The sequence below is a fragment of the Hemitrygon akajei genome, chromosome 7, assembly GCF_048418815.1.
Source record: "Hemitrygon akajei chromosome 7, sHemAka1.3, whole genome shotgun sequence".
Classification (NCBI taxonomy): domain Eukaryota; kingdom Metazoa; phylum Chordata; class Chondrichthyes; order Myliobatiformes; family Dasyatidae; genus Hemitrygon; species Hemitrygon akajei.
The window spans coordinates 132,213,027-132,227,915 of record NC_133130.1 but is presented as its reverse complement, the minus strand read 5'-3'; the positions used below and the strand labels follow the sequence as shown (position 1 = coordinate 132,227,915).

The following is a 14,889-nucleotide window of genomic DNA, read 5'->3' as shown; positions in this document are numbered from 1 at the left end:
GGGGGTGCGAGATGGAATTTCAGGGGGTGTGACAAAGAGTGGCTTGTGTCCTTGAGTGACGAGTCAAGAGTCATCACTCAGCCAGCTGCCAGTGTGCCTTGAGAAGTGGTAGTAACTTTTGTCTCAAGCACACTCCAGTCTCCCGCTGCCTGAGTTGAGAGAAACATAAACTCACTCCAGTCTCCCGCTGCCCGAGTCAGCGTTGAGGATTCTCATCAGCGTTACCTGAGAGTCACACCTCAGAGTTGAGGAATCTCATCAATGTTAGCTAGAAGGTTATATCTCAGAGTTAAAAATCATCTCATAATGCCAAAATCTTTATACATCCCGAATCAACCATCGAGTAACGACTTCGCTTTAAAACCAAACCCGCAGACAGTAGGTAAATTATTCAATTATAAAATTTAAAAAAGCTGCATTTTGATAAAAAGCAGCTGAAGTCCTTCATTCATATTTGTCTCAATGCATTAGAGAAGTTTTTGAATTTCAAAGGTTTTTCGTTTGAATTGTTGATAAATTTGAATTGTGTTAGTTGAGGAGGTATCATGGTTAGCACCGAGGACTTTGTATCGTGTGATGGGAGTTCATATCTCCAGTAATCATCGGAAATAGGTGTGTAAATTCAGTAGAGAGTAGCCTAATAAATCGCGTCACGTCCCTGTAAAATCGTCCACCTGACGATTTATCTTGGCGTAACTGCAGATAATATCGTAATATAATATTCAAAAGCATATTTCTCGCGATACTTTGCTATAGGCATGACTAGTTGAGTAAAGCGGTCATCCCTGACTTAGTCAGATAGTTTTTCTCATATTAGCTCATATTTTTCTCTTTACCCTTAACCCCTCATTAACCCTTCATCATGTCAAAAGGAAGGAAATGGAATGATGACGATGTGTGCTTTGGTTTCACTTACACAACAGGAAATGATGGCTTGCAAAAACCCCAGTGCATTCTTTGTAGCGTTGTGTTTTCCAACTCAAATCTGAAGCCATCCAAGCTTCAAGAGCACTTCAAGAACAAGCATGGCGGAGCTGATGTTGAAGGACATGATGTTGGGTCATTGAAAATCAAAAGAGCTCGTTTTGATTCACAAGGAACTCTTCCAAAATTAGGTTTTGTTTCTGTTGAAAAACCACTACAACTTGCTTCATACCAAGTGGCATATAAAGTGGCCAAATCCAAGAAGCCCCACACAATTTGTGGAAGATCTCATCAAGCCATGTGTACTGGAAATGGCAACAATTAACCTGGGCAAAGAAGTAAGAAAAAAATTTGAACAGGTGCCCCTATCAAATAATGTCATTCACAACTGAATCAGTGATTTGAGTGAAGATATTTTGGACCAAGTCATCTCAAATGTCAGAGCTTCTATTCAGTTGGATGAGTCAACTGATGTCTCCAGTTGTAGTCAACTCATCACGTTAGTGAGGTATGTCAATGATGGTGCTGTGAAGGAAGATTTCTTGTTTTGTAAAGATCTGAAAACAAACACAACTGCAAAGGATGTGATGCAGCTGGTGAAAGACTTCTTTGCCAAACATGATTTAGATATCAAAGTCATTGGTTCTGTGTGCACTGATGGAGCACCTGCAAAGCTTGGAAATAAACCTGGCTTTTCTGCATTGATGAAAAAAGAGATTCCAGACTTGCAAGTTACCCATTGTTTTCTTCATCGGCATGCTTTGGCATCAACAACGTTGCCTCCAAATTTGAAGAAAGTCCTTGATACTTGTGTGAAGATCATCAACTGGATCGGGGGCATGCTTTGAACCATCGCATCTTCAAATCATTTTGAGGAACTGGGAAGTGAGCATTCAGTTTTGCTTTTCCACGCAGAAGTCCGTTGGTTGTCACGAGGACAAGCTTTAACCAGCTTCTTTGAACCGCGGGAAAAAAAATCAAAATTTTTCTGGAGGAATGTGATCTGGAATCTGGTTGGGGCAATGGAATCACAGGAATTCACCCAAATGCTGGCTTAATTAGCTGACATTTTCATTGTATGACTGACCTGAGTGTTTCTCTTCAAGGAAAAGGGATAAACATATTGAAGGCTTGTGAAAAGTTGAATGCCTTCAAAGAAAAGTTACGTTTTTGGCGTCGAAGGATGGAAAGAGGCAGTCTCTCAAATTTTCCTTCACTAGAAGAGATGGTTGATGATGCTGGATCCATAACTCCTACTGTGCGTGAAGAAATTGTGGCTCATTTGGAAATGCTGTCAGAACCGTCTGATGGATATTTTGCTGCCAGAGACCTGAAGATTTCAGAAGAATGGATCATGAATCCATATTCCTACAATTTGGAGAAAATGTCAGATGAAGAGCTGAAGGAAGATCTTATTGATTTGCGGACAAACCGAGCTCTTGAAACGCAATTTGAAAGCAAGACTTTGAAGGAGTTTTGGTGTGCAGCACTGGATATGTTCCCAAGACTTGGTGGAAAAGCATTCCGTGTCCTCATTCCATTTGCAACAACATACTTGTGTGAATCTGGATTCAGTTCTCTTGTCAATCAAGACAAAATCTAGGAATTGCCTGAATCCACAGGCATACCTGCGGATCGCAGTCAGCAAGAAAGTTCCCCATTTTGACAAAATCATGAATGAGAAGCAGGAGTAAAGAAGCCATTGAATTTTATGTTCACAATTGGGATTGATTTTACTGTTTACAATTTTTTCTGAATAAATTAGAATCTAATTGCTCAATTTATATTTGCATTTTATGCACTGAGTTAAAAGCTTATTTTTTTAAGTTCAATTTGTTCACCCGCAGTATTGTATGGTTCAATTTGTGGTTCAAAAATTAGAAATTTAACTTCATCTTCAAATGTGATATTACTTTTGTAAGTGGTGCGAACATTAATCAAACATTTCCTAGGGGTGTGGGGCATAGAAAAGGTTGGGAACCACTGCTGTAGGGTGATGTGCGCCTTCCCTAACTCGCGCGTCGTGGCGACGCAGACTGCAACAACTGTGATTGGTCCGCTTGGTAGCATGGCATTTCCTCCTACGCATTTCCGGTTGCTGCTTCTCCGCCATGTCTGCACACCGATGCAAAATAGATGAGTCAAATCTACCTGCCGACATGTGAAAATGTTTGAAATGCATTTCCTCGTCCATGTCTCTCATGAAGAAACTCAACACGATGGCAGAGAAACCCCACTGCCAACTAGCGTTTTGGCGCACACCAATGCATGCTCGCTACGGCGTAGAGCCTATGCAGATGTGAAAATCAGGCCTATGGTGTAGCCCATATGCACAAGTATAAATCAGCCTTAACTGGTAACGAGATATGGAAGTCAGGTTAGTATGATGTGGGAAGCAAGCTGTTGCCCATACAGCAGGCTCCCCTTTCCACACAGCTGGTGAATCCAAAGGGACGACAGAGACTGATACAGTTTGGTACCAGCGGCATTCCAGGAATTGTCAGTCAGTGTTGAACTCATCATAGAGCTGCCTTTGCGGACCGCAGCTCCAGATTTTTCCTCTGTGTTTACTTTCAAAGCCTTCGCCATGAGTGGATATAGCCACAGTGCAGCAGAGGTTTGACGTCAGAGTTTTCCTTCTGGATAAGCTGCTGACAAGCCCCACCTGCTTGAAGCGACTGGTTTGAAGGCACCAGTAACCCGCCTTTACCCCTTCCCCTGTCAGTAGAAAGGGTTCTGCCGGCTTAGTAGCCAAGTCACACATGAAGGCTAGGAGTTGGATGGTTGATACATGCTGTATGAGGCATACACCAGTGGGAGTATTTAGTAGGTAGTGGGAGCTTATCCCCACTACCACCCCCCACCTATAACAACCAAAAGGAACTGGTTTAGTAATACTGTAACTCGAAACAAATGTAATATACTGTGATACTGTAAGAGAAAGGCAGGGATGTATTCTAAAGTACTTCAGTGCACACTTTACACCATATTAAACACTGAAATCTCCTGATCCACAACTTGGTTACAGGCCACAGTGTTTTATAATGGGAACATATTCCACCATTTTTCATTGAAGTTCTTTCTAAAATATATAATCAGTTTGAAAATCTGTGATCTGAGGTTGGAAAGTCATGGTATGTATGTACTGGAAGCAGGTTTCCAGGATACAATTTCTTTCCAGAGCAAGTGTCCTTTTAGCTGATATGCTATCAGGAATATTATCAGTGAAATCATCGAGCTCTGTAGTTCATGTTACGTGTTTCTGGTTGCTGTTTTGTGCGATTTTGTTTGTGGCAGACTGGCTTTGCAGCCTGCAGTCAGCGAATGACAGAGTGCTGGACTGAGCTGAACTGAACGTGCCTGAACTCTTTCGATTACTTAGTGGATTGGTACTTTATATTCTTTTTCTTTTTGCTGCTTGCGTGACTCATTCTTTTCTTTGCACATTGAGTGTTCGATGTTTCTCTCTGGTTTTTGTTTTGTGGCTGCCTGTGGAAAGACAAATCAGTTCAAGTCTAATTGTCTTTCAACCATCCATGAATGCAGCCAAACAAAACAGTTACTACGGGGCCAAAGTGCAAAACACAGTATCAACAGTCTCACACAGCACAAAGCATGGATAAGATAGAAAGATGCAGCCACGCCAAAAAAAAGTCCAAACTTAAGCCATCCAACACCATAGAAATCTGCAGATGAGCACAATAGAACTTATCTTCTGCTGAGTGACCACTGGGGCAGCAGCACCAACTCCAGCCTGGACACCTCTCCTGGCGGCTGTAAACAGGGGACACCTCGGCCTGAGGCCTAGTCCTCGTACGTACAAGACAGCAAGCACGTATCAGTAAAATTCAACCATGCAAAATAAACTTTTAAGAATATATATAGTCCAGACCCTAAGGTAATTTACTTTGATAATAAGTGTACTTTGCATTTAATATGAAGTGAATTGGTGTTGAAAGACAGAAGCTCTTTTAATGCCAGGAGTTCTGAAGGCTCAGTCTTAGACAGCTCAAGGCAAATTGACACTAACAATTTCAGGTGAAAACTCAGCTGAAATTTCAAAGTTCCGTTTGTAGATGTGAGGATTTCGTGGTTACTGTTGTGTGCAAATTGATCCCCATTGTGTCAGAGATTTGTAAGGCACCGATTTGATTAGAAATACAGGTCGGTTATTGAGCTGCAAAGCATTCTGGGTGGAAAGTACCTATGAACCTCGGGTCTGTCTTAAATTCTCACACAGGGTGCCTTCTCTAGGACAGCCGGACTGGGTAACAGCTCCTTCTCTCAGACTGTGAGACAAATGAATACCCTGGCACCACCGAAGTCTTGTCGCTAGCACTGTGAGCTGTTTACAGCTTATCTGTGCTGCATATTTCACTTGCAAAGTTCAAAGTAAATTTTATTATCAAAGTACATCTATGTCACCATAAGTAACCCTGAGATTCATTTTCCTGTAGGCATACTCAGCAAATCTATAGAAGTTCTATGTTCTAATAGTAACTATAACAGGATCAGTGAATAATCAACCAGAATGCAGAAGTCGACAAGCTGTGCAAATGTAAATATAAATAGCAATGTATAACTAAGGTAGGATAGTTCAGTAGTTCCATTTAATATCGGAGAAATGTATGCAATATACAACCTGAAATTCTTGTTCTTCACAGAGATGCATGAAAAACAGAGTGCCCAAAGAATGAGTGACAGTAAAAATGTTAGAACCCCAAAGCCCCCCCACGCACAAGCAGCAGCAAAGCATCAACACTCCCCCCCTTCCCTCTACTGCCCCCTTCCCCCACCTCCACTGACTACAGCAAAAAGCATCAGCACCCTCCACCCACCAAGCAAGCAATAGCAAAGCCTCCTGGAGAGACCGTGATCTGCAGTACAGTTCAACAAAAACTAATTGTTCACCTGACAATTTGACATACCACAGGCTCTCTCTCCCTAATAAAGGGAAAGCAGTGTCCCCTTTCATAGCAAGAAGGGAGACATAACAAAATGTCTGCTGCATCACTTTTTCCCCAAGTTCTCCAACTCTAGAATTGGCAACAAACTCTCCTCCACAAAAGAGAGAGAGCGCACGAGCGAATCACCGAGTACAGAGCCTCCTACAGCTGATCCGCTGTTCCCAGTGTTCAGTTTCCTCCCGCGATGTTTTATCCAGTGGCACGGCATAGAATCAGCTCATCCACAGGGCTGTGAAGCCTTGGAGCCTCTCAGCCATGTCCTTGGGATATTGAAAAGTGACCAGTTGTGACCCCCCCTCCCCCCCAGAAGAGGGTCCCATCACTGTGAAGAACTCAAGTCTGGGTGTAACTCCAGGTCAGGGTCTCAGACAGAACATCATCCATCCTGAAAAGGAAAAAGAGGGACATCAAAGGCAGAAATTAAGCTGTTCCTGCAAATGAGCTGGAAGGAGTCGTCGTTGAGTGTCATCGTAGCTCTGCCTCTAATGAGATGAAGAGTCCTTAAAGTGAGATAATTGGTTGTGGGAACATGATGGGGCAAGTGAGTGTAGTTACCACCTTTTATTCAAGAGCCTGATGGTAATAACTGTTGTTGAACCTGGTGGTGCAAGTCCTGAGGCTCCTGTGGCAGCAGTGAGAAGAGAACATGGCCTGGGTAGTGGTGGGGATCACTGATGATGGATGACACACACACAATGCTGGAGGAGCTCAGCAGGTCAGGCAGCAACTGTGCAAATGCATAAACAGTTGATGTTTCAGGCCAAGAACCTTCATCAGGACTGGAAAGGAAGAGGGAAGAGATCAGACCAAGAAGGTGGGGGGGAGGGGAAGAAGGACAAGCTAGATGGTGATAGGTGAATCAGATGGTTGGGGAGAGGAATGAAGTAAGGAGCTGGAAGGTGATAGGTGGAAAAGGTGAAGGAGGAGGAATCTGATAGGAGAGGAGAGTGGACCATGGAAAAAGGGAAGGGGAGGGGTACAAGGGGAGTTGATAGGTACATGAGGAGAAAAAGATTCAGGTCACAGTGGGGAATTGAAGAAGGGAGAGAGGAAAACAATTACAGCATCTGCAGAATCTCTTGTGGTTATAATAACGTATCTATCAATTTCTGCTTTAAATATACCCAATAACCCCCTCCACAGCAAGCAATCTGTCAATTCATGGATTCCCGTCAAAAGGTGGTTTTTGAAGTTGCACTGTTAATATCTGTTAGAGTTTGTAACTTCATTATGTGACCAGATACCCTGAGAATTGAGCACGGCAGCGTGGCACTTGGCACAACACTTCACAGCACCAGCGAATGATCAGAGTTCATTTCCTGCCGCTGGGTGTAAGGAGTTAGTACGTTCTGTCTGTGACTGAATGGGTTTCCTCTGGTACTCCAGTTACCCTTCCACATTCTTCTAGGGTTAGTCAATTCTGAGCATGCTACTTTGGCATTGGGTGGGAGCATGGTGAGGCTTGCGATCTACCCTCAGTGCATTTGTGGTCTGTATTGGTCATTGAAGCCAAGGATGTATTTCACAGTGTTTCAATGTACATTCAAGGTCCATTCTTCTCCAGACAGCCTTGAAACAAGGAAAACCATGGAAACCGTTTTTTAAAAAGTCAACTCCCTGCCACATGCACAAAAAATAACATAGTGCCAAATGGCAGTGAGAAAGAACAGGCAAAAACACAGGATACAAGATTAAAACTGAAAAGAGTCTAAGTGAACAACAGTCCAATCCATAAACACATCCTCTGATAGCATCAAGGGGGAGTGAAAGACTGTCTCTCTCTCACACACCCCCTCACCCTCTTTAAAAATGGAATAATTAAGAATTCCTTTGCCCATTTGTTCTGGATTCACTGCCACATTGGTATAAATTGGTTCTTATTTGCCTTGACAATTGGCCTCAAGATCAGTACAATACTGTGGGACAAATGGCCTGTCTGGTGCTGCACTGTTCCATTTTAATTTCTTTAGCGATATGGCGCGGAATAGGCCTTTATGACCTAATGAGCTGATCCACCCAGCAAGCCACTTATTTAACCCTAGGCTAATCACAGGACAATTTACAATGACCAGTTGACTGACTAACCAGTACATCTTTGGGTTAGTGGGAGGAAACCGGAGCACCCGGAGGAAACTCATGCATTCCACAGGGACGACTGAGAGAACACCCACATACAAACATTCTTCCAGAGGACGTCAGAATTGAACTCAGATCTCTGACGCCCTGAGCTGAAATAATGTTGTGCTCACCGTGGCAATTTATAGACGCAGAGGGAAACGTCAGGAATTCCAGAAGGTCATATGTACGCGCGCGCACACACCTGTACCAGGTGCTCTGATCCCTGCATGGATGAGCGCAAGTGTAGAATGATGGGTAGATCGTGCAGCCGCCTGAACAGTCATTATTTGAGCTGTGCAGCCTGCCAGTATTCATAGGGTGACTGACAGGAAATGATGAAGTAGTTGTGGTTGAGGGTGGTTTAGTGGGTGGAGGTGTTGATCAGCTTTGCTGCTTGAGAAAAGTTATTCTTTCTGAGTCTGGTGGTCCTGGGGTGGATGCTACATAGGCTCTTCCCTTATGGGAGTGGGACAAACAGTCCATGAATAGGGTGGGCGGGATCCTTCATGATGTTACTGGCCCTTTTCTGGCACCTTTCTGTATATATGTCTATAGATGCTGCCTGACCTGCTGAGTTTTTCCAGCATTTTGTGTGTGTTGCTGAAGAATTCTGTTCACCTGACCGCTTCACTGGACTCAGCAACCCCAGTGATTAAGGACTTCCACAGTTCTCTGGACAAGGACAGTTCAGAGGTGTACGGATTCAAGGTTGCCACCCATCTAGAGTTGAGTCAGCTACAACAGGAAAAAGCCTGTGACCATTTACCTGATCTACAGTATGCCCCTCTAATTTATACCTGTACAAGGTGACCTTTCATCCTCCTACACTGCAGGTAAATAAATCCCAGCCTATCCAGTCTCTCAATTCAAGCCCTCTTCTGCTGGTGATATCCTTGCGAACCTTCTGTGTGCCATTTTCTGCTTAATCACAATACCTCCTATTCAAGATTCAAGATTATGTCATTTCCAGTACACAAGTGTAAAGGAGAACAAAATAATTGTTACTCCAGATTCGATGGAGCGCAAAAACCCCCACAGTAAGATAACGAACACGATGAGATAATTAACTTCTGTTAATTTGCTCCCCTCCCCCTTCTGTTTTTGTTCACCATTCTCATCTGCCCATCATCCTCCTTCCCTTTTCCCCATTCTCCTCACCTATTGGATTTCTTCCACAGTCCTCTTTACCTTTTCCACCTATCATCTCCCAGCTTCTTACTTCATCCCCTCTTCCCCACCCGATATTAAAAGTGTGCCCCTGTCTTGGGTATCGCTGGTGTGGAGTCCTTGATGATTCAAGATTGCTTAATGGAGAGTGCAATAATTGTTACTCTGGATCCGATGCAGCACATTAAAAAACACAATAATAATAATAATAAAACACAAATATGTGACTAAAGATAGTGTTTAGTAACAGACGCACTTGGGAGGGAAACGCCTCATTCAAAAGTTCTCAATGCAGGGAATGAGGGTTAAAGGAGATTCATGAAAGTGATTCCAGCAGTGAAAGGCTCATCATATGAGGAGCATTTAATGGCTCTGGGCTTATACTCACTGGAATTCAGAAGAATGAGGGATGACCTCAATGAAACCTATTGAATGTTTAAGGGCCTTAACAGAGTGGATGTGGAGAAGATGTTTCCTATCATGGGAGAGTCTAAGGCTAGAGGACACAGCCTTAGAATAGAGGCACATCCCTTTAGAACGGAGATGAGGAGGACCTTCTTTAGCCAGAGGGTGGTGAGTCTGTGGAATTCATTGCCACAGTCGGCTGTGAAGGCCAAGTCATTGGGTATACTCAAGGCAGAAGTTGATAAGTTCTTGATTAGTCAGGGCTTGAAGGAATACAGAAAGAAGGCAGGAGATTGGGGCTGAGAGAGAAAATGGATCAGCTGAGATAAAATGGCGGAGCAGACTCGATGGGCCAAATGGCCTAATTCTGCTCCTGTATTGTATGGTCTTGTAGCAGTGTGCTACACACAGCGCTGCAATAACGACATGGAGTTGGTGAACTGCAGTTGCAAAAAGAGATTTATTCAAACTTCGCGGCCTCGCTTTAAAGCCTTCCTGATCCCACCCTCCCCGGGCGGGAATGCTGTAGGGCCACGTATTCACAGTCCCGTCCCGCGTGCGGGCTTTTTCCCTTGCTGGTGAAGCAGGCTTGGCGCCCTTTTTGGGACTGGCCTCTATGCTGACGCGTGCCGCTTTGTGAGTCGGTTCGAGTGCGCTGGGAAGTGGGTCGCCACAGTCTTATGGAAATAGTGATGCTCCAGCAAGATGTTAATAAATCACCAGAGTGAGTGCTGTGGCAAGTAGAAAGGATACAATTCTGTCCAAACATGATTTCCAGCTCTTGGAAGAGAACCAAGAACACGAATGGTGAAGTTTTCAGCAAATTCTTAGCCAGTCAAGTTCATTCTGCCATTTGCGTCAGTGCTGTCTCCCAGAAATGGCTTGACACAGAGGGTTGGTTACATTTCCTAACAGTGTAAGGTGGACTGTATTTAACTAGTTGTTAGATGTCATAGAAAAATGCAGAACAGAAAAAGGCCCTTCAGCCCACCTAGTCCATGTGGAAACCATTTACACCCCTGTTCATCAACCTGCACCGGGACCATAGCCCTCCATATCCCTACCATCCATCTACCTATCCAAACTTCTCCTAAATGTTGAAATCGAGCTTGCACGTACCACTTGCACATCTCCCTCTGAGTGAAGAAGTTTCCCCTCATGTTCCCCCTCAACTTTTCACCTTTCACTCTTTACCCATGGCCTCAGGTTGTAGTTCCACCCAACCTCAGTGAAGAAGCCCGCTTGCTTTTACCCTATCTATACCCCTCATAATTTTGTATACCTCTATTAAATCTCCTCTCACCTTCTATGTTCTAAGATAAAAAGTCCTAACCTATTCGGTCTTTCCTTATAACCCAGGTCCTCCAGACCTGGCAACATCCTTGTAAACTTTCTCTGTGCTATTTACATCTTTCCTATAGGTAGGTGACCAAACTTCATACAATGGTCCAATTTAAGCCTCCCCAATGTCTTGTACAATGTCAGCATAACCTCCCATCTCTTGTACTCAGTGCTTTGATTTATGTATGTCAAAGTGCCAAAAGCTTTCTTTACGACCCTATCTACCTGCGATGCCACTTTCAATGAATTATGGACCTGTATTCCCAGATCCCTCTGTTCTACCACACTCCTCAGTGCCCGACCGCTCGCTGTGTAAGACCTACCCTGGTTAGTTCTCCCAAAGTGCACACTTGCTCTGCATTAAGTTTGATCTGCCATTTTTCAGTCATTTTTCCAACTGGTCCAGATCCCACTGCAAGCCACGATAGTCTTCGCTGTCCGCCTCACCCCCTAACTTGGTGTCATCCACAAATTCGCTGATCCAGTCAACCACATTATCATCCAGGTCACTGACATAGATGACAAACAGCAACAGACAATGTTTTGCAATGAAATCTGTTTTCCATTCAAAGCCAGCAAACAAAAAGCCGAGCGTATTTAGAATTTAATATTGGGCAGATGTTAATACATGTTATGAACTGCAGCCAATATTTGAACAAATATTCCCTTTCTGTAAGCTTGGGAGTTTAAATAAAACTTTTCATTTTGTAGAAACGAAAGAAGAACTGGAGGACCTAACACTCTCGATCAAGGCAACAGCGAACAAAGTTCGAAATAAGCTAAAAGGTAAGAGTTTTTACACAGCCATCTTGTAGGCTGGTCTCTCTGACAGAATTACAGAATAGTTAGTGTGAACAGGGCCATTCAACCCTTCAAAGTCTGTACTGGCTCTAAGAACACTTAGCAGTACTCATTCCCCCACCCTCTATTTCCCTATCAGTTCTTTCTTGCCCAATTCTCTGTGATGTATTCTAGATCCTAACCACTTGCTGAGTGTTTTAATTTTAAAAAAAGCTTCTTGCCAATGATCTTCATTACAACCTGATAGCATGAATATCTATTTATCCATTGTCCGGTAATTCCCCCTTCCTCCTCCTCCAATTCCCTGGTTTGGCCTCTAACCTCTTCTCCTCACCTGTCTTACAACTCCCCTGGTGCCCTTCCACCTTCCCTTTCTTGCATGGTTCACTCTCCTCTCCTATCAGATTTCTCTTTCTACAGCCCTTGACCTTTTCCACCTGTCTCCTCCCAGCTTCTTTCTTCATCCCAGCTCTTTCTCTCCCCTTCCTCCAACCTGGCTTCACCTATCACCTAGTTTGTCCTCCTTCCCCTCTCCACCTTCTTATTCTAGCATCTTCCCCCTTCCCTTTCAGTCAAGACGAAGAGTCTCGGCCGGAAACATCAAGTGTTTATTCCTCTCTATTGATGCTGCTTGACCTCCAGCATTTTGTGTCAGGTATTTAATCAGTTGGAGCATCTAAGGTCATGGGGAGAAGGCTGGAAATTGGGGTTGAGGGAAAGTAAATCAGACACAATGAAATGGTAGAGAAGACTTGATGGGCTGGATGGCCTAATTTTGCTCCTATGCCTTCTGGTCCAGACTCAACAAGACTGCCTACTGAATGCAACTCGCACCTCATCAGGGCGTCACCGCTTCTCGATAAGCCTGGGTCATCACACGTCCTGAGTTCAAGCGCAAGCAGACTCACCACCAGGCTTCTACGTCTGGTCATCCAATCCAAGCTCAAGTGTGTTGATCTTCATTTTGTGTCTTCTGAATCTTGATGCCTCTGGCAGTCAGGTTTCTCTACATTTAGACCCTTAAACCTCTTAGATCCCCTCCCAACCTCCCCATGTTCCAAGGAAAACAACCCCATCTTCTCCATTCTGTCCCGCAAACTAAGATACCTCATCCCTGGAAACGATTTTACTAAATCTGTCTCAGCTCCCCACCGCACTTCCCACTCCCACCCCTCCATCATAGGCACTAGCCTCTCCAGCATCGAGAATACAGTATATTCAAAATGCAGTGCCTTACTAAGCCTAACTTGTGCATCTTTTGGACTGTGGGAGGAAACTAGAGCACCTGTCGGAAACCCATATAACCATGGGGGGAATGTATAAACTTACAGACAACAGTGGGAATTGAACATTGATCGCTAGCGCAGTGAAGCGTTATACTAACCACTACCCTACCATTAATATTTGGAATGTTGATTGTCTCTCACAACAAATTTATAGGTTAATAGATGTGAGGAAATTTGCCTTCAATAATCCATCTGTTCTCAGCCATTGCCACATTTGGTTCATCCTCGTTTGAACAACATTCTTTTATGTAGCTCTCAGTTCACTACTGACTCGGACTGAAGTATAGAGGAGTCTGCTTTTTTGAATCCGTGTTTTGTACATTTACCACAGTGTAACACAGAGAGTGCTGGGGCTGACTGCTGATGGTCGGTTCCATCGCCTGCTCAAAGGTTGGTGAGGTTGCTTTTGATAGTTTCTTCCATCTGGTGTGAAGGGGCCTCTGCACAGGATTGGGAAAAGTTGCAGAAAGTGGTAAACGCAGCCAGCTCCGTCATGGGCACTAGCCTTCTCGGCATCGAGAACGTCTTTAAAAAGGTGATACCTCAAAAAGGCGGCCCCCATCACCCAGTACGTGCTTTCTTCTCATTGCTCCCATCAGGGAGGAGGTGCAGAAGCCTGAACACACACACTCAATGATTCAAGAACAGCTTATCCCATACCACCATCCAATTTCTGAATACAAAATGAACCCGTAAGCACTACCTCAGTATTCTTTTTTCTTTTTTTTTTGCACAACTTACTTAATTTATAAGTGGTGTGTCTGTACCGGTGATGCAGTGGTATCTGCAACCGGACATTAGATCACGATGGCCTGGGTTCGAATCCGGCCGGCTCTTTACACACTTCCCATCTGTGCTGGGTTGAGCATCGAGCTCACAACTCGGCCTTGTAAAACAGACGAAACACTAAAGAAACGGCAAGGTTGCACCCCAATGCACCAAACAAACTTTACCATATTAGAAAAAATACATAAATTGCAATAAGCAATGTGCATGTTTAATTGTAATTTATAGTTTTTAATGTATTTTATGTATTGCAGTGTACTGCTGCCACAACACAGCATATTTCACGACATATCCCAGTGATATTAAACCTGATTCTAATATTTAGAACAGAGATCAATTAACCCATTTCTAATCTCGTTACCTTCCCAGCATCAAAGGCCCTTTAACTGCAGATGAATATCCCTGCTCTTGATCTCTGGTGACTTTTGTTGACAGTTCTTTCTGTCTACATCACAGTCTCATCTCATGTAGAGTGAAGCTGCCTCTGTTTAGGAAAGCATGCATCGTTCCTGTCCCTTGTGGTTACGTAATCAGTCGGGGTATTGACTCATAACCAGACTCTAGATTAGACTGTGGCTTTTTGTGGTTTTCAACTTGTCACTGATAACCTCCTCGCTAGAGTTCAAGTTCAGGTTTAATTATCATTTGACCATACACATGTATGCGGACAAATGATTTAGCGTTCCTCTGGGGCCAAGGTGCAAAACACATTATCAACTGTCGCACACTGCGCAAGGCGTATATAGTGCATACGGTAATGTGCAGAAGTTTCAGGCCCATATATATCGCTAGGGTGCCTGACTTTTACACAGCACTGTAGTAATTTTATGTATTCCACTGTACGGCTCCTGCCAAAAAAAAACAAATTTCATGACATGTGAGTGATGATAAACCTGATTCTGATATGGGTCTCCTGTGGACTGAGAGTGGGGAGGGGGGATCATGGTTGGGAAAAGGGGAAGGGAGAGGGGAGCACCAGAGGGACATTCTGTAATGATTAGTAAACCAGTTGTTTGGAATCAAATGACCTTGTCTGGTTGTCTCAGGGCTGGGTGTGTCTGCACTTCCACTACCCACTGCCCCTCTTGGGCCCC

General features: G+C 43.9%; 1 protein-coding gene across 3 annotated transcripts in view; it reads left to right on the top strand.

Moving 5' to 3' along the window:
- The window catches only part of LOC140730914 (syntaxin-2-like), a 91,526-nt gene that overhangs the window by 30,604 nt on the left and 46,033 nt on the right, over positions 1–14,889 (top strand). For all 3 annotated transcript variants that reach the window (XM_073051960.1, XM_073051962.1, XM_073051961.1), the window contains exon 4: positions 11,634–11,708. In XM_073051960.1, the coding sequence (XP_072908061.1) occupies positions 11,634–11,708 (75 nt within the window). The remainder of the gene's footprint in view (positions 1–11,633; positions 11,709–14,889) is intronic.